This window comes from Cinclus cinclus, chromosome 3 (genome assembly GCF_963662255.1).
Source record: "Cinclus cinclus chromosome 3, bCinCin1.1, whole genome shotgun sequence".
Taxonomy (NCBI): Eukaryota; Metazoa; Chordata; class Aves; order Passeriformes; family Cinclidae; genus Cinclus; species Cinclus cinclus.
The window spans coordinates 24028313-24052475 of NC_085048.1; the positions used below are offsets into that span (position 1 = coordinate 24028313).

At 36.9% G+C, this 24163-nt stretch overlaps 1 protein-coding gene across 1 annotated transcript in view; it reads left to right on the top strand.

The window, feature by feature from the left end:
- Nucleotides 1–18816, top strand: part of HCRTR2 (hypocretin receptor 2) — a 32265-nt gene extending 13449 nt beyond the window's left edge. Inside the window, 7 exon segments of the mRNA XM_062488548.1 lie at nt 538–716; nt 2148–2391; nt 9582–9697; nt 14357–14577; nt 15979–16100; nt 17189–17389; nt 18623–18816. Of these exon segments, the coding sequence (XP_062344532.1) occupies nt 538–716; nt 2148–2391; nt 9582–9697; nt 14357–14577; nt 15979–16100; nt 17189–17389; nt 18623–18816 (1277 nt within the window).
- The last annotated feature ends 5347 nt before the right edge of the window (nt 18817–24163 follow it).

Consider the following 24163-nt stretch of genomic DNA (forward strand, 5'->3'; position numbering starts at 1 on the left):
TAATTCATATCACAGTTACCCAGAAAATTGTTACAGACTCTCTGCAGATGCAATAGATATATTAAATCCAGCAAAATATTTTATAACATTATATTTATACCGTTTACAAGATTCTGTGTTGTAGATTCTGTGTTGATTTAAGCATCATGCTATCATAAGGAAACAGATAAACTTTTACAGGTGTATATGTGTATTGCTGTAGACCAGATCCAATGGCTTGAAAGAGAAATGATGGAAGTTGTAGGAGCAGTTAGTGAAGATTAAGTAGCAGAGAAGTAAGATGCTTTGTATATTGGATTATTTCCCACGCTGCAGTCTGTGGAAAGCTATTTTTGTGTATCAAGAATCTCTCTCCATGTATACTCTTTTATCCACTCTAAAAAAAAACACCTGGTTCTTGCACTGAATTGCATATTCAGATATTCTGTATTAAACAAAGGACACAAAAATTTCCTTAATTCCACAAAGACAAATGTTTTCCTCTTAAAGCATTTCCTAAGTAATTTCCATCTTGCTAACTTGTCTTTCCAAATTCAGTTTGCCTTGCAGTGTGGAAGAATCATCACATGAGGACCGTTACCAACTATTTCATTGTGAATCTTTCTCTGGCTGACATTCTGGTCACGATTACTTGTCTTCCAGCAACTTTAGTTGTGGACATCACCGAAACGTGGTTCTTTGGGCAGACCCTCTGCAAAGTGATTCCCTACTTACAGGTATGATTTTTCTGTTTGTGTACACATTACCCCTGTTATGAAAACTGGATATAACAATAACATCTTCCTAATACTTCTAATCCAATGAAAGTCTGACACTGAGTAGGTATCTCAGAGTACATGCTGAGGCATAAAAGACTGTTCCTCTTGAATGTGATTGTGCATAATAAAGACTGGTTTTCATCCATCTGATTGCTGGACTTTGGCAATACATTTTTGGGACATTTTTCTGATGCTCTTCACTTTTTGTGACCTTTATTAATGATTCAGAAGGGATGTAAAGCAATAAAAATATCTGTAAATAGAAATAAAATCATTAATATTCTCTCTGTGTGGATCTGAAAAGCTGCACAAGTGTCCAGAACAGAGAATCCAACTTCTGAAGGCAGTATGGGCTTTTTTTGTGCTTACTGATTTTGTTTCAAGGTATCCAGATTCACTGGGAGTTGATCAGGTTGTCTGCCTTAAGCAATAATTGCTTCTAGTCATTTACCCGTGGACTTAACTAGTTTTGAAATCATTTGCATCAAAATGATTGACAAATATCTTTTCTAAGAATAGGAGTATGGATGAACTAACTGGGAAAACTGTAATGACAAGTACTTGGCTTTGTAGTCATTAAAATTCAGAAGAATTAAACAGTACTCAGATTATATGCAGATCATCAGCTCTGTGCCTCCAGCACAATTTATATTTTCAGAAGATACCTCTATGGCCAAAGAGCCACGTTGTCAAAGGCAAAATTCTCTGGAAGCTATGAGCTCTACTTGATACAATCAAAATCACAATTTTGTTTTTCAAAACCTCCATTCTAGTGAAAAAAAATCTGAAGAGTGATCATTAGCATACAGATTGAAAGACTAAAACTGAAGTGATAGGTTATTTCCTTTATTGAAAAAGAAGTAAAATGTCTTAGTCTGCCTTAAGTTGTAAAGGACTTTTTAATGAGATCCTGAGTTTCATTGTTCTCATAAAAATAAAAAAGCAAAATGATGACTCTGGTATGCTAATATAACATAGAAACCAACAAACAAATTTTTTTACAAAGAAAAAAATTAAAATTCACTGTCTAATGTTTTAAAAGCTTTTTCAGATTAAGTTTTGCAAATTCTCAGTTCATTAAATTTTCTATTTCAAAATTTGATTTTGCAATGCCTAATCAGTTTAGTTAGCATCTTAATGTGTGAATTGTCTTGTGGATTCTAGCAGGAGTACAGCATATGAGGATATCGGTTGTAATTCTGGAATAAGTGATTTTAAAAGAAGTCTGTCTTTCTGGGAGTCTATTTAACAATTGCAGATAAAGAACTAACCATGTTCAAAGTATAAGTAATTTTTAAAACTCTGGGGGGAAAGTATGATAAATAATTTTTGGGAAACTCTGGGAAAAAGCCTTACATTTACATTTATGTAATATTCCTTTTTCTTTAGACAGTTTCAGTCTCTGTGTCTGTCCTAACACTCAGCTGCATTGCTTTGGATCGATGGTATGCAATTTGTCACCCTTTGATGTTTAAAAGCACAGCCAAGCGAGCCAGGAACAGCATTATAATTATCTGGATTGTGTCCTGCATCATAATGATTCCTCAGGCTATTGTTATGGAGTGCAGCAGTGTGTTCCCAGGATTAGCCAATAAAACCACCTTGTTCACAGTGTGTGATGAGCACTGGGGAGGTGAGTCTGTCATTGACCATACATACTGAGTTTGTGCCGCTACAAAGTAATCAAAATATCAGGAGATGTTAATATGAAGTCAGGTTGTATAAACACAACACAAAATGTCCTTGATTATATAAGCTTTCCTGGAACTATCATTTTTCAAATTCTGTGAAATTTCTGTGAATCTTTTGTGCTGTTAAGGCTTAAAGTACATTTTAAATGAAGTTTAAATGAATGAGGCTGACTAGTGTCTTGACCGTGTTAATGCTTCACAGAGGATAGAAATGTTCCCACCCTTCAATGCTTATGCTTATATAATTCCATGACTGATGGACATTGCAGGTTTACAAAGACTTCAGTATTTAGCCTTAAGAAGTAACTGTGCAAGAACAGATTTTCTGTTTACCTGATATTTTGCTAATTGTTGGCATTTGACAAGTGTTTATTGGTATCTCCTGAGAGTTCTAGGCAATTTACATGTCATTGTAGAATTCACACAGATGTCATCAATATAGGGTAGTGAGTTTATCTAAAATTTGAAATTTATCATGGACAAAATAATTTAAATAGCTTTGTGAAAGTAATCAGTTACAAATTAGTCTATACAGGAAGTGTAACCCTGTCCTTCCAGATGAACTTTGAATCTAACATGTTATCTACTGGAATGGAGCTGTAAGAAACAGTAAGGATTGCCAGGGAGTAACTACTTCTGTTGTGTCTTTGTTCACAGCAAGTGTTGTGAGCCACCCACCCGAATGGTGAGGGCTCAACTCCGGTGGGCCTTGGCAGATCTCCAGTGCTAACAGAGTGCATGAGTTACATGCTGTGACTCTGACACGGGATAGAATGGCCATCAGTAATACCATTATTCACACACATGAGAATAAAGCCAAGTTTGCCAAAACATGTAACTAAAAGGTTCCTGTTTAATAGCCTTGAGTCCGGCTAAAACACAAGCAGATATTCTCCCAGAGCTGTCTCTACAGAAGAAGGTTCTAGTCCTGTGAACAATTATGATAAAATACAACTGGACCACCTGTACTTAATTATCATGATAAATTAGCTTAAACAGCCTGAACTGCTGAGGGGTCTTCTATGTGCTGTTCTGGAAGTTCCTTCTTTACCAATGGCTTTCACAGAGCCACCAGAGGATTAATGACAGGACACTGGTATTGCATTCCCTGTTCTTTGTCTCCATCCCAGTTAGTCCTCTGGGACAAGGCAAGGGGGCAGAGGTGGCCACTAACTCACTGGTACTCATTGCTGACAACGGTGTGCTCTAAGTTTGTAGCTGAGAGGCAGCCTCTGTTAAAAGTTGTGAGTATTGTTCTTGGTGTTTCATTGGAGAGGACAAATCTGCTCTTTACTTTTAGTGTTCTTTCTTCATCTGTGAAAAATTTTGTGTCCCTTCCACTGCAGGATACTGCAATAGTCATATGACTATTTTCTTTCACAGCATTCATTCCAGGTACAATTTTTGTGCACTCATTTTGGCGCAGAACCAGTTATTCATTCCTTCATCACCTCAGGGTTAGCTCTGCAGCACAGATTCTTTTAATCTCAGCCTAGAAAATGATGTGGTTAATTAATTAGGAAGTCAAGAGAGCATTTCATCAGGGAATGTAATCTCAGAATTTCCAGATCCTTATTAGCCACTTTTTGATTCTCAATGGGAAAGTGTTGCATTTGAACTACAGAGTCTGTAGTAGGCTTAGAACTATTTTCAAGTGTCTCTTGTTCAGTTATGCTGGAGTAGTTGCAGCCTGAGGTGAAGCACCCACTATACAAAAAAGAATAAACAAGCCAAGAAGAAACAACCAACCCAAACTCCCATGTGCTTGCAAGACTCTACTCCTATGGAGTGTATTTGTGTAAATTTGAATGTACCGGTCCTCAGGTTCTGATGTGAGCCTTCAGGTGGGTGCTTGGACAGAGGGGATTATAATAAAGGCAAGTACTCATGTATAGAATAAATTATTTTGTGTCTAACTTCAGAAAGGGAGTGAAAGCACTCCAAAAATTTTAAATTATTTATATTGAGCATGAAAATAATAATTTTATACTAAAAAGTTTTCTGAAATGGGAAGCTTTTCACTCCACTGAAAGATAACAACCCTATTGCTGCCTTTTTAATGAATAATTCTTCTAATGGCAATGCAACATCATTGCTAGTTATTCTGCTGGTGTATTGCAAATATCCTTTGAAAAAGTCACCATATTCTAATAATAGCTTATCATAGTAACTTAAAAGAAGAATCTTCATATGCATTAAATTGCAAGAAGCAGATTTCTCAAAATCATTGAATTGCTTAGCAAAAGTAGAGTTAACCATATTTTATCAATGAGGAATATATATAAATATAATATATATACACATACTTTTCAGAATATAGAGAATAGAGTGTCATTAAAAAATAATTTCCATTCTATTGAAAATGTCTAAGGACTCTGAGTTAGATCAAAGCACAGCATATGCAGTTTTTCTACTGAAAAATATGGTTTGAAATCACAAAGGACCCCAAAATAAGAACAAAATAAATGGGTAACAAGGATGTGGTTTGAAAAGAGTTGTGAGCCTTAAGGCTGGAAGAAGAAATCAAAGGCTAATATTTTTAAAGGAAATAGTTACATTTTTGTTGGATTTTGTTTTGCCTTTTTTGACTATTCTAATATAGAGTGTCAAAGAAAGAGCTAACTAGCAGGATGTTGAAGGAGAAGGAAATTCATGCTGCTACAAATAACCTATATTTGCAAAGAGAAAGTGGAGATGTAGATGTTGCACACACTCAAGAGACCCTAAGAAGGTCCTATAGGAGAGTCAGTTTGGAGGAAGGGGTTGTATTTGGGTGTTTATTGCTTTGTTTAGAACTGCATACAATTAATGCTGTCTAAAATTACAGCACATCTGTTAAAATCTTTGCAGAGTATCATGTAAACCATATGTTCTGAGGATGTTAAACTGTGAATGCTAAAGGTCGGGACTGCAAAAAGAGGATGTTTAATAACACTTCCCAAAGTGTTTTGGAAGTCTGTTGTAATACTAGGTCCCCAGGGCCATTGGAACATGAGGTGCGATGGAAGGATAACTGGAAGCCATGTCCAGGAAGATGTCAGAGATGCCAAAGCAGGAGACACTGTACCCTACATAGGACCAGCTGCTGGAGACTATAAAGTCTGATGAGTGTCTGGAGGGAAGGTCTGAGGAGTGCTGTGACATTTGGGCTCCTTAATGGTGAACAAATAGTCGCCACCCTGACTAATAAGATTTGAGCATGCTGTTGGAAAGCTGCCAGTGCCTGCACATGGAGCAATAGTTCAGTCTAAAATAGGGCTCAATTTCTTTATAATTGCTTCTGGCATTCCTGAATGTAAAATTCATTGCCAATTCTAGGCTGAGGGTTTTTCATCTTGAGTACTGTCTAATAACAATATTTTATTTGGGAATGCAGAAGGATTCAACATGTGACCTATGCAGGCTCACTTAAGGAGGCAGAGTTGGCCACAGTTCTATAAAAGTCTGTAATTGCTGTGCTGAATTTGATGATAAAGTGCCAAAATAAAAGAAATGCATATTAAAAGGAGTTCACCATGGGTCCAAGTCAGCTAAGTACTTAGAGCTGTTCAAGAAGAGAGTGTTGGCCAAAGTGCATTAGCCAAGCCCTTTGCAAATGATAAAAAGAATATGGAGATAATCCTTTCCCAAAACTGTGTGGTTGAATGGAAACAAAGGGAAGACTTTGTGTTCCATTCCCTCTTAGACTATTCATACAATAGTACAAAACCACATTGTCTTAATTCTGGAAAACAAATAGCTGGAAATTGCAGTACTCCAAGAAGATTTGTGAATCCTGTTTATCAAAATGTTCAGAATTTAATGAAAAACTCGTGGAATATTTCAATGTAGAAGGAAGTCAGAATATTTCTAATATTAAAATTAAGATGAGTGTTATTATAAGTTGATAACTCAAGCACCATACATTTGGTTTCGGGATGTAATTTAGTATTAGCTAACCATAAGTACTGTGACATAGGAACTTAGTTTTGGAAGCACTGCATTATATGGTTGATTTTTTTTTTTGTGCTATGGGAACCCATTTCCTAACATTCCTAATTATCAAACTTTATTTTAAAGATGTACACTTTTAGTTGCATTGCTTCTTGATGTTGGCAGCTCCAAAACCTCATAGGTATCTTTCTGAGAGTAGAGAACCCAAGAACTCTACTGATGCTCAAAAAACTTGATAGTCCTATTTTCCCTGTTCTTAAGGAAGCTGTCAGGAGTACCAATTTTGTTAAGCACTGTGGCTAAAGGGACTATTCCATTTGCTAGACATATCAAAACTTTTTGAGTCTGTTTATTTCAGTCTGATTACATATGTATGTGCATACACATACATATATGTATTTGTATTTACACAAATATAGTAAAATTTTGACAAAAATCCACAACCTGTAGTTTCAATCTACCAATTTCAGGCTGGGACTGGAAGACCATGTGGAGAGGGAAGCTTTAGAAAATTTTAAAATGTATTTAATAACCCCTGCAGTAGACAGATGAAAGCTTGTCTTAACATACTGATCCTTTATCGGGTGAGGTAACTAGAGTGTATGAATGAAGCAGAGTAAGAATGCTGATCTGAACCCAGTCCAACCCCTGTGGCCACCTGTTAGCTTTATGTATTATTCTCTTTTTTTTTTCAATAGAAAAACAGCCAGAGACATGAAAGTCATTGTTTTATTCTTAAAGAGGTGGTTACCCCAGCTAACAATCTCCCCCTGTCCTCAAGTCCATACATGACCATAGAAGGCAAGGAATTTTTCCCCTTTTCTGTTTGGCAGCAGGAGTTTCAGCCATCCGAGTCAGGCAGGACCACAGACTGATTGATGTTTGCATTCAAGAAGCCTGGAACTCACTTATTTGATAAATGAATAGTATCCTTATCCAGTCCTCCTCCTTCTCGCTGCTGTGATTATCAAACAGCTTTAAAGCTTTTCTTTGGCTTGAGAAGCTAAACAGAGTCATGCTTCTTAGGGAAAAGTTCTGCAAAGGGCTTTGCCCTGGGTGGAGGAGGGACAGGTTTCCTTTGATGTTTAGCAGCTGGCACTTTCCAGGTGGCTAAACTTCAAAGGCAAGTGTTAGGATCTTCCTCCAACCTGGTCCTCAGTTCTTTGTAGATAGCTAGGCTCATTTAATGTTTTGCTTTACTTGGAATGCTAAATTGGAAGTCATAAACTCCAGATGGCCTTTTAAATATGTACCGTCCTTCTACCTGAAAGGGGCCCGGCTGCCGGCAGAGCATTGATGAGGCAGGTGGCACCTCCTCCTGAGCAGAAAGAATGTACTTTCAATTCTGACCTCCTGTGATCCCAGTAAGTCATGTTACTCCAGTTTCTCCTTCATCTCTCCACCTGTGAAGTATGCATGTCAATACTTCCCTGGCTAGCAGGACTGCTTGTGAGGCTGCATTTTCTGGAATGCAAAAGCAAGTTTGAGATCGTCAATCAACATGTAATCTCAAGTTAATGCCAATTATAAAAAAATCCTTCCCAAATGGTCTGGCTCCCACAGGGACATTGATAAGAGCTAGTAGCTGCAGCTGCTTTTTAGGAGTTGATAAGCTTTTTTGCCACAGGATCTTAGAGCAAGTAAGAAGTCAAATACTACTCATCTGAATTTTTCAAACCCTGATCCATGAAAACTATCAAATGGCAGCAATTCTGTTGCCTTTGCTGGGAATGAACCTTGACTTCATTTTGATATAGCAGCTTTCCATCTCCTTGATACTGAAGGTTTTCTGACTGGTGAACTAGCTGGCACTTTCAGGTCCAATGACAAGTGTGAGTTACTGAGTCTGCATCTGAGAGTGAGCCTGGAATTTACATGACAGTGTTCTCCTTCCTGCTGTGAGAGTAATGGGGCAAGTCTTTGTACATCTTTGTCTGAGATTCTCCTGGCATGCTCTTCTTTGATAGGGTCGATAGTATCAGTCATTTTAACAGGCAAAAAATAGTTTTGCACCAAAGTTTTGATCTCATGCAACTTTTTTTTTCTTTTTTTCTCTCCTTTTTTTCTTCATTTTTTTTTTTTAATTAAAACACTCATCAATACAGAATTTCACTTGCAGATCTTATCATCCTGAAACATTTGGAAATTCTGGAAATTATCATAAACTTTCCTTCTTTTCTCTATCTGAGATGCAAAGCTTAGGATTACCTTGCAGTTTAATGGTTCATGCAGTTTCTCTTCTATTTCTATTCTTTCTCTTCTCTTCATGCTATGTGTTGTTACTCTTCAAAACTTCATTCCTTTTCTGAGACCATCCATAGATGTTAAGTTGTAATTAATACCAATAATCAGTAATAGCAAACGACGTTTAACATTACAAAAGAGAATATTCTGCTATAATTATTGTTGGAGCTTAAGATGCAGCATTCTTAAAATTCAATACACTCACAGCACTTTTAAGATGTTTTCTCTAAGCAAATAGCAGTCATAAGTTGTCCTTTGAAAAGAGATATATGGGAAACTAGAACACAACAGTATCAAACCCATTATTGTTAAAGCTGAGTCAAAAACCATCTTGGAGGTTTCCTAGGTTTAAAGTACTTGAATGTATTGATTCTATTTTTAACATTTAATCATAATAATTAATTACTTAGTCTTAATCACATATATTCTGCCACCAAAGAGTGATTTATGAAATGTGTCTCTCCTCCCATCAGTGTCCTGAGTGCTGTGGTTTGCAGTTGCAGCCTTGGTAGGTGAGGAATTGTGCAATTTACTCAGGGATAGTAACCTTTGCAGAATTAAAACTAAAGACAGTTACACAACTTTTCAATATGTGAAGGATGAGGATTATTACTTACCTATTTTTAGATAAGAAAAATTTTCACTTCTAGATAACATTTCATTCTTAGATAAGGAAATTAATCCATCATTGTTTTAACAAAAAGTAAAATTTCTTAAGGCTCCATGCGTAAAGTAATAATATGATAAGAAATCAGTACTGTGATATAGGAGATGCTTGAGATAAAAAGCATGTTTCTAATAGAATGTATCTAGAAGTGCTTAAAAAAGCAATCTTGACCATAATATCATTTGGTACATCTTCTTATTATGCTTATATATGAATAAACTTTCTTGAGAAGATTTTGAAATTTATGTACATTTAAATGCAATTTTCCTCTTTGAATTCTCTTTCCAGCTGAGGTTTACCCCAAAATGTATCACATGTGCTTTTTTCTGGTGACATACATGGCACCACTGTGTCTTATGGTGTTGGCCTATTTGCAAATATTCCGAAAGCTGTGGTGTCGCCAGGTAAGTCACTGTCTCTGTTTACTTGCTCTTGCAACTTTGTGCAGATTCCCATGTACAACCTCTTTCTTTATAAACTCCATGTCGTCACTTAGGACTTTGATTTTTACATCCAGGCAGATATGCAGCCACCTTGGGTAGGCATTGAGATGTGTTGAAAAATAAAGGCAGTCAGAAAGAAAACTGCTTTTTCGTGTCTGTGAAGGGCAGAAAGAAAGCAAAAGGCAACAGAAAAATGGATTTTAGGCAGAAGAAAGATCTCCCTCACTGTATCTGAAATGCTTACCAAAATACCTTGGGTGACCTTATTTATACTGCTAAAATCTCCTGTAGCAGTCAAAGTTTGATTGACCTTCTCATTTAGTTAGTTTTATTTTTATTTTTCTTACTCAGGTTGATGGCAGGTCCACTCTGAATGATATGTAAACTAGAAGGTCCAACTGTCAGTACTGGGAGACTGGAATTGCCTGAAGTGAAGCTGGCTGTTATCAATAACATTTGATGTGAATTGATAACAAATAATTGACACAATTTCTAATGTGAACATCTGTTTTTTTCAAGTTTCAATTAAAAAATATAGGAAAGAAAGCAAGAATACTAAACAAAACAAACCCACCAAGGAGAAAAACAGACAAAGAACATTTGAATTTAAGTGGCAAAAAAGATGTAGTTTTTTTTTCAGGAATCTTTAAAATTAATTTGTTTGTGTGGACTGTAATTTGTCATGCACTAGTCTATGATGCTCTCTGCTGTCTTCTGCTTTGTCCAGGATTTATCTATAGCTGTAGTCCACCACCAGCTGCTCTGTCATTCTGTAAAGGACAATAAACTCATCCTGTTGAAGAAATAATACAAGATATTCCCTCTCATTTCCATCAACATATGGGCATGAATCACTTCTCTCTCACCAGGATGTGATACCATGCAATTTTCCTGGGCAGAGGATAATACCTGCCCCATCAGGAGCATTTTTCATGCAGTTCATACACACAGAATGACTGGGTTGGAAGAGACCTCCAAGGTCATTGAGTCAAACCCATGAGTTCAAATTGATTCATCAGAGAAATCACAAATAGACTTTAGATTTCTAAATATACTTACGAAAAAATTTAAAAAACCAAATGTTACACTGAAAGAATATGTCTCTCGCAAGTAACTCATATGCAGGAAATACTAAATACACTTAAAGGCTTTTCGTTATCGCCCATAAATAATAACAGCAATTATTGTCACTTCTGATCAGATTAGGTTAAACCAGAATTGCTGTTTATCATGCTCATCAGCTTTAAATTATTATTTCTGCTTTTAATTTCTTAGGTTGATAAGATTAAATAACAAGATAGCTTGTAGATAAAATTTCACCTTTGCAGTTTGAGGGGACTCTTCTCCAGAACAAAGGTTGTCTTGCTTAGTTTTGTTATTAAGTTCAGTCTAAACATATTTGTAATATGCTCTGCCTTCCTGAATGTGTTCTGTATCACCCAATGACTTTATCACCATAATCCTTCTCAACCTTCTCTTCTTTATCTTCTTTACAATCTGCCTACCCTCTCAAGCTCTTCATTAACTAAGTTAGTGCAAAGCACTTGTTCTTAACCTACAAGTAGTTGAAATTGCTGGCTCAGATGTAGAGCAGAAGTTGAATGACTGAAAGCAAGTCCTTTTTATTCGGGTTCCCCCCGTCTCCACTCCCCAGTTGTTTTAGCTGGGTCTATTTGTTCTTCACAATGTTTCTTCTCCCTATTCGTTTTGCATGCTGACCAGGTTAGGATGATCCTTTATTTTTCAGTGGCAAAAAGAGAAATTCTGCACAGGCTTAAGAGAAATTCTGCACAGGCTTAGTGCTATCAGTGGTGCCAAATTGCAGCTGCCTCTCTGCCTGGCATAGATGATAGCACTATGTATTAGAGGCTGCACTAAGTGAAATTAAAACCACGGCACATCTATTATCAACTATGACTTGGCTGCAGGCATCAGGCACTTTTCTAAGTGCAGCAGGTGTGCTGTAATCAGTCATGTAGCACAAATGAATGCAGTGCTGTAAATGTATTCTTTGGTAACAGTTTCAATTTAAAAAATCACGCTCTTTACCAGAAATTCAGTTAAATGTCGTGATCTTATTGCAAGGTACAATAAGCTTTTTAGATGTACGTGATAGAAAAAACACAAGAAACAGTAGATGCTTTCTATGCCCTACATTTTTTCGAAACATTCTTTTTTTAAAATGTAATGTGCTGTGCATGCAAATATTCAGATGAAAAATAGAAGATTGATTTACAAATTATTGTTACCATACTTTGTGTAATAGCTCTTAAAATTTCTGATTGTATAAATCAAGCAGATCTTTGAATTAATGATTCAGCTTTAAAAGGACAAGAACAATTATGCAAGAAATAATGGAAATTTTGAGTATTTTTTAAAATTATTAGCAAGGAAGTAGTGATTTAGAAGTCTATGTCCTTGTGTGAATTTTAAGTAGATTAAAGACTGCTTCTGAACAAGTAGAACTGAATGGACTTATGATGACAGTGTTGATACACAATTTGTAATATCAAATTCCAAGTATGCTTCAATTTTTTGATGTCCAAATGCATTGACGCTAAAGCCCATTTGTATTAATAATTAGGAACTTTATCCATTTTCTTTTTGGTAGTTGAAATATACCCTTTCAATCTTTGCAAGTTGATACTACGTTGGAGAGATTTTCTTTGGTTATAAATCCCTTGATAACTATCTGAGGGGATAGACAAAAGGTGCTTAAGAAAGTAACACTAAATTTTAGCATTTGTTTATTCACAGCTAATAGGCTTTTCTAAAACATTGGAATTACAAATGCTTAAAAATTATCTCTGTGACTGACTCACTACTGACAAGCAAATATATTCATTATGCTTCCATGTGTACACTTGTGTATACTTGTATGTGCATAGAAACATTTGTCTTGACAAAGGCCCTTAAGGTCATTGAATCCAACCAGAGACCTAGCACTGCCAAGTCCACCACTAAACCATGTCTCTAAGTGCCACATCTACTTATCTTTTAAATATCTCCAGGAGTGGTGGCTCAACCACTTGCCTGGGCAGCTTGTTCCAAGGCTTGGCAGCCCTTTCTATGAAGAAAATTTTCCTTCTATCCTGTCTAAACCGCCCCTGGCTTAACTTGAGACCATTTCCTCTCATTCTATCACTTCTCTGCAAGTAGGGAAAATCCCTTGCAATAGGACAGACATGCAATTGTGAAGCTGGTAAGTTCTGATTTCAGATGTGTGCGTGGGAACCCACAGATGAAGTGCAAGGGGCTGAGTTATTTCAAATCCATGGATGCATTAGTAAAAACTAAAAGTAATAGCTTATCCCAAATTTTGCTTCATAGATTTCCTGTCCATTACATGGCAACTTTGCCAAAATATTCCAGTAGGTATTAATCATGTTTGGTGATGCTCACAAATACTGAACTAAGGGCTTGTCTGTGCAAGGAAGATATTCACACACAAGGCCCCACCCACCCCCACCAACAAGTAAGTAAATAGACCAAAACCAAAAACCCCACAAAACCTGACCAAAACCCCAACATAGTAAGTTTTCTAGAAAAATTCTGAATGTGCATGCTTTTTAGCTTACTTTTACATTTCTTAAATAAATGTTTTTAAATTTCATCATTTTTTTGGTCAGATTGTCTGGATACGCCCTATTAAAAAAAGAAAAAGTTACAATAGGCATTGTGACCTTTCCAGATAATTTTGGAATTGAAATATTTCACATGAGATTAGTCACCCTATACACAATTGTACCACATATAAATAAAACTGTATTTCTAGCCAAAAGGTTTTTGCACTTTATGACATTGAAAATACTATAAATGTAATTGCAATTGAGTTCTCTGAGAAAGCCCTTGACATCTGCAGTCTTTCACATTTTGCTGCAGGCAGGAAGTAATTTAGAAGAACTGAAGCAAAATTGTTTTCTTGGCTTGTCTTATGTGAGGGCACAGAAAACAAAAACCTTTGTTTTTTTTAATAGCATGGTCCTATATATACTCATTGCAACATGTCTTTAACCAATATAATACTTCTTGTTTCTTGATATTTTTCCATTATTTCTCTCAGTTTTGAAGAACTTTGCAGAGAGATCCACACTTCAGCTGTGATTATTTCTTTAGCTACTTCACTGTCATCTAGGTTGCATGTATAGAAGTTTTATGGCTCTTAAAGCTATGCAGACTTTAAATCCTTGTTTTCCAGTACTGAAAAACTTCTCAGTATCTTATATTAGCAGCATATTAATGGGAAAAAACACTCTGCTATACAACAAAACATTCAATGTAGAATTTTATAGCAATATAGTTGCAGCAATAGGGTTGGTCATTTTGATAGTCTGAAGACACAAACAAGGTAAAGTATGTGGAAGATAAAGAAAATTTACTTTTAAGTGAATTTGCTCTTCAGGACATCAGTTGATATCTGTGTATAAAGCATAATTTTTTATGCAGTCCCTCTACTGTGTCTGAAATTCAGCCTGTTTCCTGCAGCTAAGTCACTTCATTTAATTAAAAATTCCTTTTTATCTCTGTCAGCTTACATAGTGTATGTCAAGGGGTCTATTTTTCTTGTATCTGCGGAAAAAAAATAGATTTTAAAAATGCCCCTTGTTTTGTCTGCCTTAGATCCCAGGAACTTCTTCTGTTGTTCAGAAGAAATGGAAGCCTCAGCAGCCCTCAGCACAACCCCGAGGGTTGGGACAATCAACAAAGTCAAAGATTAGTGCTGTGGCAGCTGAAATAAAACAGATTCGTGCAAGAAGGAAAACGGCACGTATGCTAATGGTTGTCCTTCTGGTTTTTGCACTTTGCTATCTACCAATTAGCATCCTCAATGTCTTGAAAAGGTAAAGTTTATCCCAAAATACAAACACTTGGTTAAAGCTTTCTGTCTAAAAACAATCCTCTGTTACAAGATTCCTTTTATTCTGACAGATACTTTTGAAGAATTAGTTTATTTGTTGTGTGATAAAGAAGTGAAAAATAAGCATACAATTGCAAGAAAATATTATATATTTTATATATTCAACCTATCCATAGTACTTAAACTAGAGGCCAGACTGTGGAACTCTTATTAACAAGATCTTCCTCATGAAAATGATCTAACCTATCCTCATTAAACCTCATCATTTACATGGGATTACAGTTTGTTTGCTGTAAATGCCCCTTGGACATGCAGTCACCTAAAGCAGCAGCTGAAGGTTAGCAGCAGAGTGCAGTGTTGTGGCTTGGCTGTGAAATGCTGATTTTAAACCCAAGCTACCCATGTACAGTTTGAGGCCTTAGGCTACCCCTTCGGTTGGTCCTATGAAGCTGAATTTCAACTTTTTTTTTCTTTTTCTCTCTGCACATTTCATATGTAATTCTGTACACTCTTGGTTTTTGTACAACCTTACTGTACTTCTGTACAGTGGCTTTGGTAAAGTTACACCTCATGGGCACTCTGGAATACCAATAACTTATGGCATGTAGCAGAATATCTGAATATCCTAAAAGATAAGGAGCATGTTATTGGTGCTTTTTTTAACTGGAGTGTTATCTGAACATTTAGTTTTTAAAGGATTTCTTCAAGGTTTAAATACATCCCACTCAATTCTGGCCCTTTCCTGAGGCCTAATTTAAATACTTTTCATTCCCAAGTCCCTTCCTAGAAAATATATAGAGAAAACTATTTCCAGAAGATGGTTCAGGCCACCTACAACCTGAAACAGAGGAAATACACAGGCTGCCTCAACAACAATGGTAGAGTAGACCCAGAGTTAGATTTTCATTTCAATGGCAGAAGTAATATGTAAATAGTCTGGGCAATGCAGATTTCCCTGCAGGACACAAGCTGCTATGACAGCCTCAGGTTTGGGGCTAGTTCAATGCCTTTTCAATTACAGAGATATTTGGAGAGTGGCCTAGAGAGTGTATTGGGGAGCCAGGAAGCTCCATGATATGGGTACACCAAAAGCAACTTTTCCTGTCTTTTCTTGGCTTATCTGACACCATAGACTTTAGTTACTTGTCAGAAAAGTTGTGCATCTTCACCATAGTAAAGTCTCATTTGTGCTAAACCACCAAGACAGGAGCCTGAGGGCTGGGGAGAGGATTTCATTCTCTCAAGTAATAGAACACTGCTGAATCAGCCTTTCTGTGTTTCTGCAAATAGGTCATCAGAGATAAAATTAGGCTAGGAGTTGTGAAATATTTTTAAATGAATGCTGATTTTGCCATCTTTCAGGTTTGCTTTTCTCTTTCTGTAGGGTTTTGGGGATGTTTAATCATGCTGATGACAGAGAAACTGTATATGCCTGGTTCACATTCTCACACTGGCTTGTATATGCAAACAGTGCAGCCAATCCTATTATTTATAACTTCCTCAGTGGTAAGTTACAGTTACCTAGAATTCAAGTTTAATGTATAATTTTAATATAATGAGCCATAGAAAAAATTAATGGACTTGTAGTTTCAGCTCAGTTCATTCAGTGGGTGCTAGATCTCTTCCTAGAAGAAGTTGCCTGAAGCATCCCAGTACCTTCAGGCTGTCTACCAATAAGTAACCCAGAGTGTGCCAGGGCCTGAGTCCAAGTGCTAGAGTGTGACTGTCCATGACATTCATGTGGTAGAGAAGTTCCTGGCATGACTTTGACCTGAAGCAATTACCATTCCTCTAAACACTCTCTGGATGCCCTCTGGCAGGGAGCACAGTCCAGGGGCTGTCCCCAGCTGACATGTTATATTCAAGCATTGGGATTTGGAGGCTGTGAATCTTCAACAGTACTTGCAAGACCAGACTGTGCCAACTTCAAAGAACCAGCTAGGATGTTGTTTACTTACTAGCATAGATTTGTCTTAGTTTGTATATGTGTGATTTGGCTCGGAGAGCAGAATCAGGAACTGAACTGGTAGTATTGCAGCTAAATACAGGGAGGCAAAATTCTATTGATCCTCACTACATATTAGTCTGCTGTAATTTTTTGTGGTGTGTAGTATTAAAATTATCTGAACAATTTCCTCTGAGCCCCAAAAGCATGAGACTGTCAAACACTATTTCTTCTTTCAAATCTAATTATAAAACACAAATTAACCATGCTGTCTCATTTCATATATCAAGTAAGGATTCAGTCATTCAAGGCTGAGCTGTATGTGCTCAATTTTTTTTGTTACATATGTAATTAATCAGCAGACTATCTATGAGGTGGTTTCATTAATCATTCTAGTTTGTCCGTTCTGTCTAGCCAATTATAACTCAGTCTTCACATCACATCTCGCATGTCTTCTTAGAAAGGTTGTCTTTTTTCTGTCTTTCTCCAAGATGATTAAACTGTGATTTTCTACCTCTGCATTAGAAGACCATCTGGGTGGTTCACATTAATTTTGCTTTAGATAACTCCTTTATATCCGAATCTATAAAGTTTGATGAAATGCGGTTTATAGTACAATTTTTTCATGAGTCATTTTTGTGGTTGACAGGGAAATTTAGAGAAGAATTTAAAGCAGCATTTTCCTGTTGCATCTTTGGCATTCGCAGCCACCATGACGAACGGTTCACCAGAGGTCGTGCCAGTACAGAGAGTCGGAAATCCTTGACCACCCAGATCAGCAATTTTGATAACGTTTCAAAACTTTCAGAACACGTTGTATTGACCAACATAAACACAATTCCATCAAATGGTACTGCATCTGTTACCCCCTGTTAGTATACTGGTCCCTATGCCTTTTGATCCCATAGAAGTAAATTCTAATTGTGCATCCATCAGTATTGGGATCTGAGCACAAAGAGAGAAGGGTGTTTAAAATTAAGAACTGACTGTAAGAAAAGAAAATTAAAATAAACATTTTTAAAGAATATGCCATAACTTTGATCATATAATGAGGAAGGAAAATTTCATCACATTTATTTAAAAAGTCATGTTGCAAATAGGGAGGGAATAAAGCAGTCATATTTTATACAAATATTTTCTTTGGATAACTACTTTTAGACTCCTAAGTAAATAAAGAACAAATACCTGAAAGTATGAAAATTATTTTCCCTGTCATTGGATAGTGTTTATAAATAGCTGTATTCTACTCTGATCTAATTATCTGAAGTTGTGGTATATTTTATAACAAATATTTTAGCCAAAATTGGACGTAGAGATTGAACTACCATAATGTCCTTAACTATTTCAAATTATCTGCTTAGCATGCATTCTGATGTGAGTTAGGCTGATCAAATAGGAAATCCATATTAATTTATTTTCCAAAATGATCCATTCTTTTTCATTTTAGGTAGGCTATTGCATATGTTCAGGATCAGCTGGGAAGCCACTTTTCACTTAATGCAGAAGGAATGGGGTTTTCTCCTGTATTCTGTAGTACTGCCATTCCTTTATGTGTGGCACAAGCAAAGTTACAAATATGAAACCCATATGACAGTGTGTCTACAAATTATGTTTTATCCTTTGTTTCTCATTTATCATCTTTCTCTTCTCTCTATTCTCTGCTCGTGGCAGGGGAGTTAGATTAGATGGTCTTTAAATGTCTCTTCAAACCCAAACTATCAATGATTCCATGACTGACTTGTAAACAGGAAGCTGTGGTGCTCTGCTAGTCAGAGAGGCATCTGGATAAGGAAGCACAGGGCAATTGACTAAACAGTGCATATTAATTAAGTAGTAAAGCACATGAAAGTGTTAAAAAGTTAAAAAAAAAAACCAAGATTTTTGCATCAGAAATGCCCTTCATCTTCAGTCAATAATCTTTCACTTAAAATTTTCAAATGCAATTTGAAACATTTTCTGGAATACCATTTTATTAATAGATTATCACATGCATAGTCTTTTGAGAGAGAGAATCAGAAAGTGAGTTAGCCAGCCCCCTGACACAAGCAGTGAAATGATCTAAAAATCTTTATTTTATCTACAGATATCCCAGCTATGCTCTGCCCATTGAAGTCAGCAGAACTGCATCTCCACATACCTGGGATGAACATGACTTCAAATATAGATGAAGCCATGAGGGTTTCTGCAGAAGACACTGTTAAAACAGAGAATGCAGAGTGGGATAAATGTGTCCCTAGCATAACTAAACTTACTTCAATGGAGTTACAGCAAGGATGACTTTGGATCAACACACTACAACTGCCAGAGACTGTCACATGCTTTAAACTGTGGTATAGACTACAACTGGACAAAGGGATTCCTTCAAAATAACTGCCTATCCTCTTTCTTCTCAGTCTTACAGAAACCTACTTACCTCAGTATGAGCTAAAGAACATGTCTTTACAATTCTTTTTAAAGATTGGATTGTATCATACTTTGTAAATGTTGTAGATATTTATTTTTATATATTTTAGATGCTGTGAAATATTCTAAAAGGTATCATATAAAGAAATCTAAGTATTTGAAAGGCTCAAACATCATTTATTTATATCCTCTTTCAATAAAATGATTGACTCATGCACAAGGAATGCTTACTTATGCACTAGTGATATTCTGGCATTACTTTGCACTTCTTTTTCTGCAAATCCACTTGTAGTAAATTATATGTTTATTATGGAATTTTCACTTCAGATTGACTTGGGGAGAGTCCACATTTCTAAGTACAGATATGCTTCTAAAGTGTGAATCCAAAGTGCTGAAAGTCAGACATTCTCATAAGATTACACTCTAACAGCCTTTTTTTTTTTTTTCTGATTTGAGTGCCTAAAAAGTAATCATTTAAATAAAACCTATGTGATGCTCAAAGGTGCTATAGGCTCAAATTTCCTACTCAGGCCAATAGGAATAACAAGTGTCAGCACCGCTGAATGACAGGACATTTTAACTTTTGTAGCTTGTTTTAGTACATAACATACAAGTGTTGCTCCAGAAGATCTCTGAAAATTTTTAACATAGGAAACATTAGTTGTGTTTTGTTTTCATGACTTCTCTCTCATCTGCCATTTAATACTAAAGATACAATCAATTTACAAATCTATATTTTTGGGATAATCTCTCTGGCCTGGAGCTTCCTACTATGTATTGCATTTTGCTCCTTAAAGGATGAAGATGGTACATCACTGGAGACTTAGTCTTCTAGAAGAATGTGGTCTATTGGTTAGAGAAAGGCTAATTATCAGAACCTGAGATACAATTTCCCTGTGGCACTATACTTGTGTTTCAGTCCAGATTTTTAAAAATAAAGGGTAAGGTGAGAGGGAGGACTTTTTTTCATTAAAAAAGATTTGGTATAGAAAGAAGACAGTCTTGTGTATTCAAATGTTTTTATGAAGAGAGTTATTCATCAACCAGGTGTTATTTGATTACCTTTTGTAAATATTTTTTCTAAGTTTTCCTTGGACCTAATGTCATGCAATGTACTATCTGTCATGGCAACTATAGTTTTATGAAGTGCTCAATCACTTTATGCTTTAGCCTTCCCCAACAGCTGTTTGACATGACATTGTTGCAATTCCTCCTAGTTTATATTGATGTTAAGAGAGAGAAAGAGATTTGCATTCATTTGTATATTAAAGTTTTCTATTTAAAGAGAAAAAGACTACTCTTTTTTTGATTAAAGAATAGTAAAGAAAAATACCTAAATGGACAGAATGTTCAAATATCAAATAAAATAATAGGAATTTCAATATTCCTATGTGTAAGCTTATTTTTTAAGTATGGCTATAATGTCAATGTTATATCAAGAAATTATTTTGCCTTGTGTCTTCTAAGAAAACAAAACCCAAATAACTGTGGGAAGCACAGCAGGATTTGATTTCATAGCTATTCCAATTCCTTTACCATGAGAAGGCTATTTTTGCTCTTCAACCATTAAAAAGGCAGAATTGTTAAAGAGTGCTGAACAAATATAATTTTTTCCATATAATTTGAAATTATTGAATTGACAACTGCTGAAATTTAAAACAGTACAGATATGGGAAAACAGAATTTTAAGAAGTTCTCTAAGCTGCTTTTTTTTCTTTTTTAGCTAGTGTAGCAAATAAATAGTCAAAAAATTAAAATCTAGTGTAGCAACCCAGCTGCAAAATAATTATCATTTATTTGAGACATAAAATATCTCAGCCCACGGTAGAAAAATGTCTACTATGCCCAAATTTGGTAAAGCTAAATTTTTATTTCAGAAAAAGTATTTTTAGCTTTTTCTTGAAGAAAGGGAAAGAATGTAGAAAGCAATGGTTATTTAAGAAAACCTGAAGAGCATAAGAGGGTAGTATGTATACTTTTCAAACATAGAAGATCATGGGTCACTGTAGAAGGCCAGCAAAATTGTTATGCCTTGTCAGGTGTGTTGCCCAGATCCCTGTGAGATGAACAGAGAGGAAAAAGGGTACAGTGCTCCTAGCCTGAGCCAGCAAACAAAGAACTAATGTATTGGTGTTAGGGATGCTCATGGAAAAATCCTAATTAGCATCTTTATAAAGAGGGGATGAATACCACCTGCTGACACAATTTGTATTCTTATTGTTGCTACCTTAATGCCAGGGGCATAAATTGAGTTAGCTAAGTTAGTTCTGAGGCAAGAGCATCACTAAAGGTCAATGGCAGCTTTAGGAGCCTGGAGGTGTTCTGTGCCATGTTAGAAAAGGAGGTTCTGGCCTTAATTTTGTCTTTGTAAGAGAAATTGTTCTCTTTTTTATCTTTTCTTATTTTCACATAGATGTCCAGAATCAAAATGTTCCAACATTTCTAGGAATTTCTTTTAACCACAGCTTTAACTTAGCAGTACATTTTATGTGGAGAAGATAAATAAAATATGAGACATTCATTAGCAAATGATTCTGGGTTTTCTCTGGACAATTTCTATTGAGTAAACAGCATATCTTTCAGACACAAATTATATAATCAGATGTTACATTAAATTTGAAATTCTAAGGATACCTAGAGAGAGTTAACTATTTTTTGCCAGAGATTATGGTTATGAAGCTAAATATTGGTGAAATACAGTTATCAAGATAAATATTTGGTTCTTTTTATGAAGATATCATTCATTCAAAAATAAATTTTTATTAAAATATTCCTATGTTTTTATTTCTTTAGTTTCACAAAATTCAAGAAATTACTTTGTAAATTAAAATAATCACTGGGAGAAATAAACCCAATAGTGAGCAATAGCCAGCAATGGAGATAGAAATAGCTGTGAGAAGAGAGGGTTTAATGAATGAACATTTCTTATGCAGCATATAAATACTGAAAGTTATTTGAAAGCTGAGCCTTAGTTGGGTTTTGTAACCCCTAGCTGCTTTGCTATTCTAATATTTCCACTATTGAAATGGAGAGAAATGGAGACACTGAGTTCTCAAGGCATTAGTTCTTCTTGTCCACAGCAGCATTAAACATGGGGTTTAAATCACAGCATATTTGTTCCTGCAGATGTAAGTTATTGTGCCACCATCATTCAGATGCTTTGTCTCTCAACATATTTCACAGAATTGGAGGTTTGATATCCTGACCTGTTTCTCCTTAACTGTTGTCACTGCGGTGATAAGCTTGTGCCTTGCAGTCACAATGAATGCAAGATGATATCTCCCTGTCTCCACCTCCAAAAACACAATGTTTTTCCTTTTCTTGTGGACTGCATAGAGAGAACCATCTAATTCTCTGCTATTATCGAAACCAATATGTGTTATTAACCTGGAGATTGCTTTATATGGATGCCTGGATGGAGAATACACCAAGCATTAATTTAACTCAGCCCTTACTCTATGACGTATCATAACCTACTGCTGCATATTACAGTGGTTTAAGGTAAAGGCAATTTTAGCTTTCTGACCCAGAATTTGTCTAACATCTAAAATTATATTAATCTCTGAGGCTGTACTTTCTACTTGACAGATAGGTTTTTCTTTGGCTGTTGTATATATTGGGTGAAGTAATATATTAATTATTGAACAGTTTAAAAAACCCACAAACAAATATTTAAATAATTTTGTCATTAAGAGCTTACAAAATAATGCAGTTTAAAAAGCTAAGCTAAAAAAATCTGTGTTTAAAAATATGAGAAATTACATGCAAGATTGATCTTTCCTGAGCTAAGAAAAATAATTGAAATCTGGACTTTGGGTCAAGTTTTGCTTTGTCAGTAGGGATAGGATTTCAACCACTATATCTATCTCTCTGATAGCTAAGATGGAAGTTTTACGACATCTTTTTGTTTAGGCATTTAAGGACTAAATACATTTTAAAATGTTCTGTATGGGATAGGCTATTTGTGAAAACAAGATTCATGAGTAGCATGGAGAAATCAGTAGGGATCTGTTGCTTCTTCCTCCTTCCACTGCAGAAGTAAAGAGCACACACTGAAGCCAGCAGGTGTATGATTGCATCCTTTATGGTTGGCTGCTTCATTGTTAAGTACCAAGTCAGCTGCTGACTTTTGTGTGGCAAACTTTTTTGAGGTATTTTAGTGGAACACCTGAGGTTACACTCATAATCTGGTCTGGGTCTAGATAACAGATGAATTATTTGTTCCCCTGGTCTGCCGTCCAACATATTCCATAGGTCTCTCTCCTTAACTGGCCAAGATTGTATTCCACATCTGAGATGAAAACAAACAAATTCACTTCTGAAATGGGTTGAAAAGTGCTTACAGAAGGTGATAGGACATAGCAACAGGCATTTTCCAAAGAGTTTCTAGGCAGCAGCCGAAGACCTGCTCTGTTAGTTTCTCTGGAGATGAAACGAGAACTCAGTGCAGAGGGAGCGCCAAATCCCGTGGAAGATGCTGAAGAACTCATCCGGACGCAGTCCGCCTCAGAAACTGTGGCAAGAGAAGAAATGTAAGCAGAGGGTGTGACAGCGACAGCAAAGGCTGCCCCCGGGGGTGAGAGGCTTCATTCACTGCCCCTGTCCACAGGGCTGGGCAGAGGGCAGAGGCAGGGACAGGGACAGAGGCAGGGACAGGGACAGAGGCAGAGGGCAGAGGCAGAGGCAGGGACAGAGGCAGAGACAGGGACAGAGGCAGGGACAGGGACAGAGGCAGGGACAGAGGCAGGGACAGGGACAGAGGCAGGGACAGGGACAGAGGCAGAGGGCAGAGGCAGAGGCAGGGACAGAGGCAGGGACAGGGACAGAGGTAGGGACAGAGGCAGGGACAGGGACAGAGGCAAAGGACAGAGGCAGAGACAGAGGCAGGGGCAGAGGCAGAGGCAGGGACAGGGACAGAGGCAGGGACAGAGGTAGGGACAGGGACAGAGGCAGGGACAGGGACAGAGGCAGGGACAGAGGCAGGGACTGGGACAGAGGCAGGGACAGGGACAGAGGCAGGGACAGAGGCAGGGACAGGGACAGAGGCAGGGACAGAGGTAGGGACAGAGGCAGGGACAGGGACAGAGGCAGGGACAGGGACAGAGGCAGGGACAGAGGTAGGGACAGAGGCAGAGCCGCCCGGAGCGGCGGGCGGGGCCGGCGGGCGCTGTCCCCGGTGCGGTGCTGAAGGGGCGGCGCCGCTCCGGCACCTGCGGCCGCC